Below are 14,074 nucleotides of genomic sequence, written 5' to 3'. Positions count from 1 at the left end.
ATTAAATGTGTGTTTAACAGTCATTTCCTTTTCTACTTCACAAAGGTGTCTGTGTTCTATTAGTCATTCAGGGAGTGGCCTTTATATGTCAAACAATGAATACACTATGTGGAAATGAAATTTCTCCCTCCTGGAGTCTATATTCAAGTTCAGGTTTTCTTTATTTCTAAAGATGTCTACTGCAGCTAGTGTCAGGGCCACTATAAAATCGCCTGTCAGAATTCCCTTCCTTCGTACGCTTGGCTAGCCCTCTGAATCCTCGCCAAGGCATCCATGTTGCCGCAGGATGCCACTTACCTGTTCTACCTGCCAGACTGTAGCAGAACAGGCTGCCCTTCCCAGGCTGGACAATGTCTACTGACAGCAGCAGGATGGCCGTGACAGCAAGGCTAGAGCACACATGCACATACAGCCTTCCCCAGAACTTGGTTCATCCGGGCCTCATATTGTCTGAGTCTGGGTCACCTCTGCTGCTTTTATACCGGTAGCTCTCTGTTTATGTCAGCTCAGCTATAGACCTAGAATACAGCCATATAAAATAGGAAAAATAGGAGTGTGGTGGGAATTTTGGGTGGTGAAGCTGCCCGTGAAGTACCCATCCTGCTGTATGTAAGTAAGCCTAACAAACAAATTTATTTTTCCAAGCTTGATTTGTCAAGTTTTTCTTTGATCACTTCATGCTTCTTATTTGGGGTGAATAGATGTTGTCTTCTCAGGAAAGTCATGCAGTGTTTTCAAAACATGTGTCTCTTGGACATTTTCTTTACTGATTTTAGATGATTAGATCAAGAAAGAACCCCATGCATTCACTGAAGATACATGATACTGCTGAAAGACTGGGTATTGGTTTCTGAAAACAACTTACTGGTCCTAAGTCTTTTTTTAAAATGATATAATGGAAAGTTCTTTCAGCTTTTGGAGCCTTGGTTTACTCATTGAAAAACTGTTTATAACCATGTTGCAGAACCATGGCAGAGTGCCATTGCCAGTGTTTTCACCTAGTAAAGAGTTGGCATGCCATTGAAAGGAGCAGGTATATTTTTTTAAAGCCAATGTGAAAACTTAAAAGATTTAAGAAAACAAAACAAAACCCAACAACAACCCTTTCCTACCGTTACAAATGAGATACTGCCCAAAACAACAAAAAGCACAAAACAAAAACAAAACACCCACTCAGCGGCAGAAACAGAACTGTCCTTCATGATCAAGTATACAACAGCCCTGTGACTTTTTGGTTACTTATTTTTAAATCCTTTTGTCCTAACTATGATCAGGAAAGTCACATCAAGGCTCTTTTCGTGCTCTGAAGTACGTTAACTATTAGCCTTATGACTAATTGTAAACACTGTTAGGGCTTTTAAGTTTTACCTAAGTACTCATGGGTGTTAGCACATTAAAAAATTGTGGATATTAGGGCTAGAGAGATGGCTTAACAGTAAAGAGCACTTGTTCTTGCATAGGACCCCGGTTCCATTGCCAGCACCCAAATGATGGCTCACAACCATCATAACTTCAGTTCCAGGAGATCGAACAGGCAAGCACGTGGTGCACATACATGCACGCAAGCAAAGCATTCATACACATGACGTAAATATGTAAATACGTTTTGTTGTTGTTGTTGTTGTTTTAAAGAGTTGGTTGTGTTGTTTCACAGCTGATGTCAGATTCATGTGTCTGAGGGAGGGAAATAATTTCATGAAATCCAAGGCCACATAAATTGTGGCCTTCACCACCACTTGCACGGGGGATACTAACTGGAAATCTCACTCAGACTAGCAAGGTATTCTGCTCAACCCAGGCCGGTTCCCAGGCCCGGAGCCCAGGCTGAATCAGGCAAAGAGCGTTCCTCCGGGAGAAAGCACCACCCTCATGGGTCAGGACTGGAGGTGATTGGCAGGTGCAGATGGGGCGTGCACAGAAGAGTGAGCTGCAGGCGCCGGAAGTGACGAACCAGGAAGCGACTTTCTGCGCCCGAGTTGGGGGCGCGGTTTTGGAAAATAGTATGTCAGAGTGGAAGTCGTCGCTAGCCGGTTTCCGATCTGCGTCTAGGTACATTTATTTGTCACGAAGCCGTTTTTTGGCTCAGCGTCTCAGTGGCGTTCGGAATTTTCTCACAGCATCCTAGAGAACGACAAATCCAGAGAACGACAAATCCTGGACCCTGCTCACTCCTGAACGCAGCCCCTCAAAGCACTCTGCTCGGCTATTGGCTGGCAAGACTGTTCGCTATAATTCCGAAAGAAAGAAAGAAAAAAGAAAAGAAAAACACAAACAAAAAGCTTCCCAACAATTTTCTTGGACAACTTCAATCAGAAAAAAAGAAATGCCTATTTTTCCTAAGATATCTTTGAGACCCGAAGTTGAAAACTATCTCAAAGAGAGCTTTATGAACAAGGAGGTAGGTCATATAAATAGATATTTGCAACAGTTCAAGTACAACTTCTTGGGAAGCAGAAAGAAGACAAAAAGGCAATCTTTACAGCCTTGGTTTTTGACACTAGATTGTTAGAATGTCTTGCGTTGATTCTTACTGAGATAACATGAATATATGTGCTCGAACTTAGATGTCAGAAAAAAAGTGTTATGTGCTTACTAGTACACTTGTTACTGAAGGGAGAGAGAAATCAACAGGGAAAGTTCCCTGGCCACGACACTCTAGATTTAATGTAAATGATGGACTGGTTCTTTTAAAGCGCATGCTCTTGGACTCAGTTGAATGGGGGCACACTATGAGTGCCTCTTTAAGTGCTTTCAGTTGTTTGATTGTAAACCTCTACATTTTAGACTAAGCAATCTTGGTAGAGTGATTTGGTCTCGTTTTTAAGAACTGAAATCAGAGTCCAAGGAATCCTGTTACCCATCCAAACTGACCTAACTGTCAAACAACTAAAGCTCAGGTATAATGAAAGAAAAAGTCAGATTTAGATCTCGAAAGCTTGGTTTATTTATTTATTTATTTTATTTACTTATTGAGATAGGGTTCTGCACATGGCCCTGTCTATCCTGGAACTCACATCTTATACCAGGCTGGCCTCAGACTCACAGAGATCCGACTGCCTCTGCCTCCCGAGTGCTGGGATTACAGGCGTGCCCCACCATACCTTGATGGAAAGCTTTATTTTCGTATGAATTACCTTGAATTAATTCTCACTGTTAAAGCTTAATTTACTCTGAAAGTCACATAGACTTAAACGTACTTTCGAAAGTTGTCTTGGGCATCAAACTTAAGGGAAACCAACTACGTTGATTTGGCAGGCGAGTCTTCAAAAAAAGTGTCAATTACTTGTTACTGGATACACTTAACACAGAAGTTCCCAGTGAGTGTGGATTGCCTTCTAATGAAAGGTTCTTACATGTTCTGATCACCCTACCCTGCCACCCCTAGGCAACTTTGTTTTTTTTTTTCCTACATTTTTGGTTTTCTCGCAAAACTAAATCCACTTACACGCTTTTTATTTTTGAACATTATTGGAGCTGGGATTTTAAAACTGATTTCTATGTCTTATTTCCTGATTATGTTAAGAGGATAGACTATATGGAAAGAGAAAATATTTCATGTTTAGCTCAAGGGGCCCTATAAAGTGTGTGTTAAGAGAGGAAGGAATATTTAGCAATCATTTTCAGCAGTTTTATACCCAAAAGGTATATGAATTTTTTTTTTTTTAAAAAAGGAACTGTTGTCAAACAGTTTGGAAAGGAAAGAAATAATACCAAACAAAACTAAACCTTACATATGTTAAGACTGATGGATACACATTGAAATTGAAATCGTGTTTTTTTCATTTCAGGTTGTGTCTGCCTCAAGCAAACAAGAAGCAGAAAGGAAATTTGAAGCTCTGCTCATTCACTTGTCACACCCTCCGTCCTTCACAACTGTCAGAGTGAATACCCACTTAGCATCAGTTGAGTATGTCAGAGGTCTGCTGCTTGAAGAGCTTCAGAAGGTTTGTTCACCTGTAATACATTATGCAATCACACTTCTATACTCTTGCCACAGTGCGCTCCATCAAAATCCCATGAACAATATAATATTCCAATTTTTTTAAGCTTCTGAATATTTAGAGTTTATTATTTCATAATTTTTAAACATTCTTAGTGGAAGTGTTATGGAATAAGGAATATATTTTAGATATAGAGGTATTACCTTTTACATGCCTTTAGTGTTCAATTAAATCATATACCTCTATGATATGTTGACAGCATTTCAGTGGTACATGTCAATTAAGTATACACTATAACTGTACTTCTTAATATATTTACACTCAAAATAGAACCCTACTGAATAAAGAGATTTAAACCTTTGTGGATATTTCAGTTTTATAAATAAGGAAATTAAGTTATAAAATGTTAAATTGTCCGAAGGTTATAAGAGGTGAGGTTAGAATGGGCCTGGAACTTCTGAGTCTAAGTTTATTAGTACTTAGGCTGAGACTCTAAGCCCTACAGGCTTTATCATTAAAATATATGAAAACGTTCATTCTGATGTGTAAACCTAATCATATAATGAGCAGCATATAAATGATTAGGAGGGTTGCTTGTGCTTTAAGATGAGTTCAGAGATATGAAGATACCTGCTAAGTAGTTGTAGAATCATATGTGTTTTTAAAATAATTTTGGGGTAAACGAATGAGTTTATTGGGCATACTTATAGAGCATGGGTGAATGGTCCTTTTAGGAGAGTGGGCGACCCTGAACAGTTAGCTGCGTCTGCAAAGTCCCACCCCATGATGGGTGGTGACCTCACAGAAGCTGCATCATGGAGTCACACTTTCAGTTCACCACCTCAGGATTTTACTTTTAATTGTAGTTAATTGAATTAAACATATGTGTGTTGTTATAAAACCACCAAATTAGGAAGAATATGGTTTAAAAATTTTTAACCAATAGGTTTTATCAGAATTACTCATGTTCTAAGTGGAAACAATATTGTGAAGTGGCATTTTATAATTAAGCATAAAAGTAGTATTTGATTATGGTGTTTATATTGGAATCATATTGCTTATATTGTTACCTCTTTATTTTCAAGAGCTTTGTATTTTGTGTTATAACATTGTACCCTGAAATTTGTCTCCAAAGAGACATAAGGTTGGAAGGAAATTGACGGTGGAGGGATTTACTTATGAATTGCATATTGTAGTTATAAAATATTTGATGACAAATAACTGGTGGGTGTAAGCAGATCTGGTTCCATCTAATTCTCATATAAATTAAAAATGAGACAAACATGATTACAGATCCAATTGTGTATCACAAGCTGTTATCAGTGTAGAGTAAATACAGTAATTGGATGTTAGTCTGTTAAATGCCACTGGCATTGATTCAGTTGTCTCCTTTGTGTGTGTGCTTGTGTGTACATGTATGTATGTTTGCGGGGGGGAAGGTGCACAAGTGCATGTCTGTAAAGATTAGAGGTCAACCTTGAGCATTGTTCCCCAGGCGCCATCTACCTTATGTTGGAGATAAGGTCTCTCTTTGACATGGAGCTCACCACCTTCCCAGAGTTAGGATTACAAGTGTGTGCCGCCATACATGGCTTTTTTTTTTTCAACCCCAGCATAGGTTCTAGGGACCAAACTGAGGTTTTCGTGCTTGCGTGGCAAACCCCTTTCCAACTGCACCACCCCTCAGCCTCTTCCTTTTTTTTAAATCTCATCATCTTCGTGGCACATCTCTCATGTCATGCTCTTTTGGGGAATAGTTCTATAATTTCAGGTTGGACTAGCTGATGGTGCTATCAGAAGAACCGAGTAAGACTGAGGATCCTAACTCAGTCTTACTAACTCTGGGAAGGTGGTGAGCTCCATGTCAAAGAGAGACCTTATCTCCAACATAAGGTAGATGGCGCCTGGGGAACAATGCTCAAGGTTGACCTCTAATCTTCACCTCAGTGTTTGAGAACTCTGATTTTGAGTCCTAGCACTATAGACACAGACGGACAAATGCTCCACAAAACCCAGCTGTGATGTGTGAGTGTATGAAACTTAAGATGTAGTACAATAATTAAACAAAACATGAAGATGTTTCTTCGTGGACAGTGATGCTGTTGTTGAGAGCAAAGGCAGGCATAAAATATGAGCAGTTCCTTTAAGCAACCAAAAAATACATATTCACAGCATGCACATATACCTTTGGCTAAAAGGAAAGCAACCGTTTCCAGAGTATTGGAAGGTGTGTGAAATGCTGACGAATCCAGATTGCTTTCATTTCTACAACTGTGCTACTCTGGCATCCTAATCTCATAGGAACGGCATCGAAGGAGCTAAGATCTAAAGTGTCACTCTTGACTGGGTCCCTTTCATTATTGTTAAATTAAAAGAGAGGGACCATTGAGATGGCTCAGTGAGTTAGGGCACTTGTTGTATAAGCCAGAATTCATGTAAAGATGGAAGGAGAAAACCAGCTCCATAGAGTTGTCCTCTGACCTCTGCACACACACTGTGCCGCACGCACACCTACACTTACATACACAAAAATAGTAGTAGTAATAATAATAATAATAATAATACAAAATAAATAAAGCTGAGCAGGAAAGCCCAAACAGTTGGCACTCGATGGGAAACTGATAGGACAATTCCTAGTTCTAGAGTGAGAGAGGATCAGGAGTGTGAGATTGGACACTTCCTTCTTCTTCCACCCCAACTCTGCGTGTTCCAAGAACAGCTCAGATGGAAAAACACTTGGTGTTCTATGCTCACATTTCTCTGACCACATATTGGGATAATATCCCTTGGCTAGTGAGAAGGAATAAGCTGAGACCTTCCTACATCATAGTTGGTAACCTAAGATCGTGAGACCGCTGTAGAAAAGAGTGTTGTCATCTCTTAAAGACTTGTATAGAAATGTACAGGGTACCCCAGTGATTCCACTCCATGGCATCTACCTGAGAAAGTAAAAACGTGTGTTCACAAATTCATGGCTGTGAGTCTACATAGCAGCATTATGTGTAATAGTGAACGGGAGATATGATCCAACTAGTGACAGCTAATTAGAATATTCCTATGGTGAGATACTGGTCAGCAATATAAGTAGTTACTGACATGTACTAAGATGTGGATTAACCTCAAGACATGAAGTAAGAGACAAGATATCATATCTTGTATTACACAAAAGGTTTAGAAAAAGCAAATTATACAGACAGAAAGATGAGTAGTTGCCCAGGATGACAACAGGAAATGCTGGCAAATGGGCCTGGGAGACTTTTGTGGGGTGATGGAAGTGACCTGAAACTGGATTGGGGTGACGATTGTGCAGTTCTTTAAATGTACTGAAAATCTCTTAACATATATATGGAATGGGTGGATTTTATGACATATGAATTATACTTTGAAAGGCTATTTTAAAAAAGGGAGGGGTGCAGGGGTGGGATGGTTTGGTGGGTAAGGGTGGTGCTTGCTGCCAAGCCTGGTGACCAGAAACTGCATGGTAGAAGAGAGCTGACGAGGTCCCGTGACCTCCATGTGTACACCTTAGTATATGCGTTCCCTTCCCTTAGAGGCAAGGAAATGTCAAATACTTTTTTTTTTTTTTTTTTCGAGACAGGGTTTCTTTGTGTAGTTTTGGCGCCTTTCCTGGAACTAACTCTGTAGCCCAGGCTGGCCTTGAACTCACAGAGATCCGCCTGGCTCTGTCTCCTGAGTGCTGGGATTAAAGGCGTGCACCACCACCACCACCACCACCACCACCACCACCACCACCACCACCACCCCCAGCTTCAAATACATTTTTGTTATTAATTAAAACATTTAAAGGGTAGAGGAAAGAAACTGAAAGATATTGGGCAGTATACTTGGCTTGACAAAAACAGCTCGTTTGTGTTGTCATGAAAGGGAGTCACTTGTGTGACGTTTTCTTTCTGTATCCAGTTCACTTGTTCTGATAGGAAAGGAGAAGAAGTCTTGACGCGACAAAGACTCATCTCTATGTAAAATAATTGCTGTGGTATAAAGCAAGTAGAATCGCTGAACAGAAATACATGACAAAATTCATCTCCTCCTCGGAAATACCATGTTTACAGTAGTTTCTCTGTAAGGTCATCAAAACGGCGAAGCAGAGAGGGAGGAAGAAGGAAAGGAAAGGATCTGGCCTCAGTGAGAAAGGACTTACCATCCAGATTGTCCATCAGTCACCTGCTGGGTGTGGTCATAGTCTGAAATAGCCTTTGGAGGAAGTCAGGATGGTGTTGGCTTTGTGGACTTACTTTCTAAAATGTGGGATTTTTTTTCTCCTCAATTTAGAAATAATCTGGATTTGTACACTTATAATTGGTATGGATTCTGCAATGTGATGCACTTAGTTTTGTTATTACTCTTTCAGGTAGTATGGGGAAATTAATAAATGTGTAAATCCAAGCCATGCATAAACTTTTATCAAATATTTGTGTATTTCCCCCATAGACTACATAGAGTGCCTGTTCTCAAACCTGCTGTCTGCTCTCTACCATGCTGCTCAGAGGCTGCCCACTCAAACTTAGCCTGTAGTAGCAATATAGTGGCTCATATTCAGCAACATGTTTTCAAAGAAAAATAACCCTGACTTATAGTGTTTGATAATTTTACATGGTATAAACACTGGCATGAAAATTGATCTCAAACTTCTAGTGTATCCATAGAATTGGAAAGAGATGCCCACAATGAGTCTATGTAAGCTGTGCCAGTAACTTATAGCTCCAGGCCTTGTATGTATATCCAGTCTAAACAGCTAAGTAAGTATAATTGATTTTCAAAATCCTGACCTTCTAATGAAAGTACATTTTGATATCAAAAATGACATGGCCTCCAGTGTTCATGGTATATGTCATATTTAGTAATTTCAATCTTTAATGTCCTATTCTGAAACTTTTAAAATGACTTTCTCTGTGTGTATATGAGTTAGGATTTGATTATGTATCCAAGGCTCACCTGTAACTTACTGGGTAGCTTAGGTTTCGCTTGTATTCATGATCCTCCTCCCTCATCCTCTCCAGTGCTGGGATTACAGACGTATACCACTGTACCCAGCTTAAAACATGGTGCCTGCATGTGATTATGAGTAGAAATATGTTTTCTGAGTAAGTCACTTAAAATAAACATGGTTTGTGTTTTTAAAATTGAACAGTAAGCAAAATTGAATCCTGTAAAGAAGTCAGAACTGGGTGTGGTGGCCTGTGCCTGTAACTTCAGCTCCTACAGAATCTGAGACAGGAGGACTGAAAGCTTGAGGCAATTGTGGGCAATGTAGGGAGATTAACTCAAAATTAAAAATTAAAAACGAGCTCAGGGTACATCTCAGTGGTTCAGCACTTGCTCAGTATGTTTGGCCCCCAACACTCTTTCCCTCTAAAGTTAGGATAACATTGAATCAGAGAGGAAATACTTAGAGATGTGTTTACTTTCACAGTATTCCATGAAGTAGGGTGAAATAGGCCTAAATCAAGCTTCCTCTGGTGGGAGATGGTGGTGACACTGTGAAACTTGTTGCAATTTACCAATTGCACTGGGTTCTTTATCACCGTGTTCATGGTGACATGGAGAAGCCTGTGAGATTTACCGAGTGCACTGGGTGCTCTGTAACTGGGTGTGCTTGTTTTTAATAGCAATTCAGTGGATTCAGCATTCCTGTTCTTCGGCATCCAGCCCTCCCAGATGTCTTACTCATTCCTGTGACCGGACCAAGGTTTGTGGCTGTTTTCTTTTCCCTTTATTCTTCTAAATTAAAATTTCTCCCAAGATCTTTGCTTGTTGGTAGTATTGTCTGCATTCTTAAAAACTCCCTAGAAACTGGTAGTCACCAGCTTATAACCACATACTTCACATTCTGTTATGTACTATGCTAAAAGACTAGGACTGAGCCTGAGACCTTGAAATAATGCATCTTATATCTGTGTAGTACCATGATGGATGTTATTCTAACTTTTTAGAAGTTTCATTTGTTTACTTCTATTTTTTTTAAAACGGATTTATTTATTTTTATTTTATGTGTACAAGTGTTTGTCTGCTTGTGTATATGATACCATGTACATGCAAAGGCCAGAAGAGGGCATCAGATCCACTGGAGCTGCAGTTAGAGATGGTTGGAAGCTGCTGTGTGAATGCAGGACTGAACCTGGCTTCTCTACAGGAGCACCAAGGGCTTTTACCTGCTGAGCCATCTTCCCAGCCCGTTTACTTCTTTCTTTTTTTTTTTTAATTTGTTTTTTTGAGACAGGATTTTTCTGTATGTAGTCCTGGCTGTCCTGGAACTTGCTCTATAGACCAGGCTGGCCTTGAACTCACAGTGATCCACCTGTCTCTGCCTCTCCAGTGCTAGGATTAAAGGCATGTGCCACCACCACCCAACTACTTACATTTCTTATGAGATTCCAGCATTAAAATGTTTTTTGAGTTACAAAATAAATAAATACATAAAAAGTATTATATTTCATAATTGGGTTTGTAAAATTTTATACTTAACAATTATGTCAACTTATTTGTTACCTAGTTCTCCTCATTAACATATTTAGGAGATGTATTTTTGAAAATTGAAAAAGAGGCTTGCATATTATAATGAGGATTTCTTCCCAGGTAGTACATTAAAGTCCCTAATTATGCTATAAAATATTTAAACTTGAGTTATGGTAAATATAAAAATGCTCGTATTGCTAAAGCTTTGAAGTAGTTTGAAAGTAACAAAACAATGACTTTATAAATTATGCTTTGCTTGATCCATGCTATGAAATATGCAACCATTAAGATGGCAGGGTTTTGTGAAGCAATATGAGATGTTTATGATCTGTTAACTATTAAAAGCTAACTGCCTCACTTAGAATAATTATAATATTTAGCACTTAAACATAAAGCTATGCATTTTTGTTTATTGTATATAGAAAATGTCTATATATACCACATCTACCTATGAACAGTGGTTTATGCTAATGAGGTTGGATTCAGAGAAATGGAGACTTATTTATAGAATTTTTTTATTATAAACATGTATTAGTTTTGTAATTAAAATTTGATTTTACAGACTACACAGTTGAACAGAGGTGCAATTTATATACTCATTGTAGAGGCATGGTCTGTGTCTAGTTTGCTAAATGTTGCTATATATATCCAGCTGCCTAGCCAAGACCCAGTCTACCACAATGTACAGCACTTTGATCAGCTTGGAAAACTTTCTTGTATTCTTCTACCTTACAGGACAACCCATGTTGATTCTGCTTCTTAATTCTGAAGCAGTGGCTACAGTAGACGGTAATCACAGGCTATTTGGTTTACATTTTTCCTGTGGATGCAAAATTGTCGTTGATTAGCTTCAGCTTTTGGCTGTCTCATTATGTAATAATAATCTTACGTTCATTTAATTTTCTGTGTTGTTTTCTTTTCTCTCCTCACATACAATATGAGGTATGTAGATAGGTAGGCTGTACAGCCAGCACAGCCTGGCTTCCAACTCTCCATCCATTTGTCTCCGCCTCTCTGTGCTGGGATGCTAGGCATGCTATATATAGCACACCAAGTTTTAGTTTGTTGCTGTTAATGAGCAGAATTTAATTAGGGTTTTTACTTTATGGGAACTCAGACAATTTATCTGCAAGAGTGACTATTTAGAATTGTGTAAGCAGTCTCAGAGTTAATTCTCATGACGTGAGCTACTGTTCAGAGGCTGCTGCATGCCTTGGACATGAACTCCGTTTTAAAAGTGGCCCTTTGCCAATAGTATATTATGTAAGTTGTCTGTCTTCCTGCTTTGTTTTTCTGGTTTCTCTAGTGGGAACTAAAATCCTTTGCTGGCTGCAGGACTTGGGGTGGGGGGCTTCAGTAATTGATTAGAGCAGTACATGTGCATTGTATATATTTCATTAAGAGTTAGCAGTTCTTACCTGTTTCTAACTAAATTTGATTTCAGAAATTTTGCTGTCATTTGTTTCCTAAGTTTATGTTTTTATTGTTTTGTATTTTCATTGTTCTCTCTCTTTTTTTTGAGTTTTTTCTTAAGTGTATTTGAAGACACAGAGACATATTCGAAGTATTTCCCCTTTTGTGCACCCTTTGTTTTTTGTTTTTGTTTTTTGTTTTTTTTTGATTTTTTGAGGCAGGGTTTCCCTGGAACTTGCTTTGTAGACCAGGCTGGCCTTGAACTCACAGAGATTCACCTGCCTGTGCCTCCGAGTGCTGGAATTAAAGGCGTGTGCCACCACTACCTGGCTTTTGTGCATCCTTTTAATCTGCCTTGTGCTTATTAAGATTACTCTTTTGGTATCATGTAGGCACAGGTTCCTTGTTGCAAAAGTCTTCCGGCATGTCTCTCCTTTCTTTAATTGTTTTATGTGTATATGTGTGGGCCTGAGTGTGGAAGTCACAGGAGAACTTGCAGGAGTGAGTTCTGGGGATCGAGTACTTTTATCCACTGAGCCATCTTCTGTTCTCTCCTTAACTTTCCTGTTAACACTCCTGAAGGGTCTCATTTTACCAGAAGGTCTGAATTTGTGCTGTATGTAGGGCATGTAGGGGTTACAAAGATGACACATCAGTTGTTGAGTCTGCAGTCAGGGAGCTCTGGAGCAAGTCATCCTGTTAGGCTTCCCATTTAGAAGTACAAGGAAAGTGCCATTAGAGGTAGACTAGGGAGGTCTGAGATCATAGGGATTGGCAAATGTTTTATTTCAGTTAAAGATGATTAGTAATTAGTAATGGAGGAGATAGGGTGCACAAGGGTGTGCTGGATAAGGAGAGAATAAAAGCAAAGGCACAAAGACATGAAAAGATGTAGTGAGCCTTGAAAGTGCTCACATTTGACTACTAAGTTGGTTTTCAGAAGGGCAGGTGAAGTCAAGAAGTTGAGAGAGGCAGGCTAGGAAATGCAGAGGACTGTTTTGTTTTCACTAAAAGCATAGCAGCCAAAGACTGGGAATGAGGGTAGTGATTAGAGCTGCAGCTTAGGAACGACACTGGTAGAAGTTACTCATGAAATAGTGCATCGTGAAATGAGTTCAGTGGTTGTATTGTAAGCATTTAAAAATAAATGGGCCGGGCGGTGGTGGCGCATGCCTTTAATCCCAGCACTCGGGAGGCAGAGCCACGCGGATCTCTGTGAGTTCGAGGCCAGCCTGGGCTACCAAGTGAGTTCCAGGAAAAGGCGCAAAGCTACACAGAGAAACCCTGTCTCGAAAAACCAAAAAAATAAATAAATAAATAAATAAATAAATAAATAAATAAATAAATAAATAAAATAAAATAAAAAAATAAATGGGGGGAGTGTTGGAGAGATGGCTCAGCAGTTGAGAGTCCTGACTGCTCTTTCAGAAGACATGGGTTCAATTTCCAGCACCCACATGGAAGCTTACAACTGTCTGCAACTCCAGTTCCAGAGTATGGACACCCATGGCAAAACATCAATATACATTAAAAAAATGAAAAAAAAGAGATTTGTTAAAAAAATAAATGGAAAGTTTAATCAAACTGTTATTCTCATAGTAAAGGAGTTTTTGAAGTTTATTATAAATATAAATGTATATCCATATATTTAGCATTCATTGCATTTTTTAGATCAGGTTATAACTGAAATTGCAAGAAATCTTTGTCACAAGAACATGAATTGCAAAGCTGTAGACCAGCTAGGAAGTTATTACAGTCTTTTAGTTCTAATAATATAGTGAACTTGATAATCTGAAAAGGCTTTTGCTGTACACTTTTGGGAATCCTAAATAGAGAGAGTAAAGTGTTTCATAAAATGCAAAGCCAATAAAGAACATGAGTGAAAGCGAGGAATTAGTAAGAATAAACAGGACCAGCTAGAAGAACTTGAGCTAATATTAGGGAGCTGGGCTTTGGGAAAAGCTGGCTAATGGCTGGTTTTCCAAATGTATGGTTTTTGGTTTTAGCAATGGGTTAATGCTGGCAGTGAAGACTATCCAGCAGTCAGCTTAGGAAGAAAGTCTCTCATTGTAAGATCTAGATTTGAGGAAAAATCCTTCTGAGAATGCAGAATGGTTGCAGATCTGCCAGAGTCTTAGAGTTTTCTTCTGACTACTGCAGTTGTCTTAGAACCTTCAATCTGGGAAATTGCCACAGATGTTTGATTTTGTCAGTTCTTGAGAGGCATGGTGGAAATGAAGCCC

General features: G+C 39.1%; 1 protein-coding gene across 1 annotated transcript in view; it reads left to right on the top strand.

The window, feature by feature from the left end:
- Positions 1-1,935: 1,935 nt before the first annotated feature.
- Positions 1,936-14,074, top strand: part of Nsun6 (NOP2/Sun RNA methyltransferase 6) — a 52,800-nt gene continuing 40,661 nt past the window's right edge. Inside the window, exons 1-3 of the mRNA XM_059263617.1 lie at positions 1,936-2,398; positions 3,789-3,944; positions 9,572-9,651. Coding sequence (XP_059119600.1) covers positions 2,324-2,398; positions 3,789-3,944; positions 9,572-9,651 — 311 coding nt within the window. The 5' untranslated portion in view covers positions 1,936-2,323. The remainder of the gene's footprint in view (positions 2,399-3,788; positions 3,945-9,571; positions 9,652-14,074) is intronic.

The sequence above is a fragment of the Peromyscus eremicus genome, chromosome 5 (genome assembly GCF_949786415.1).
Source record: "Peromyscus eremicus chromosome 5, PerEre_H2_v1, whole genome shotgun sequence".
Taxonomy (NCBI): Eukaryota; Metazoa; Chordata; class Mammalia; order Rodentia; family Cricetidae; genus Peromyscus; species Peromyscus eremicus.
This window is presented reverse-complemented; position numbering and strand designations above follow the sequence as displayed.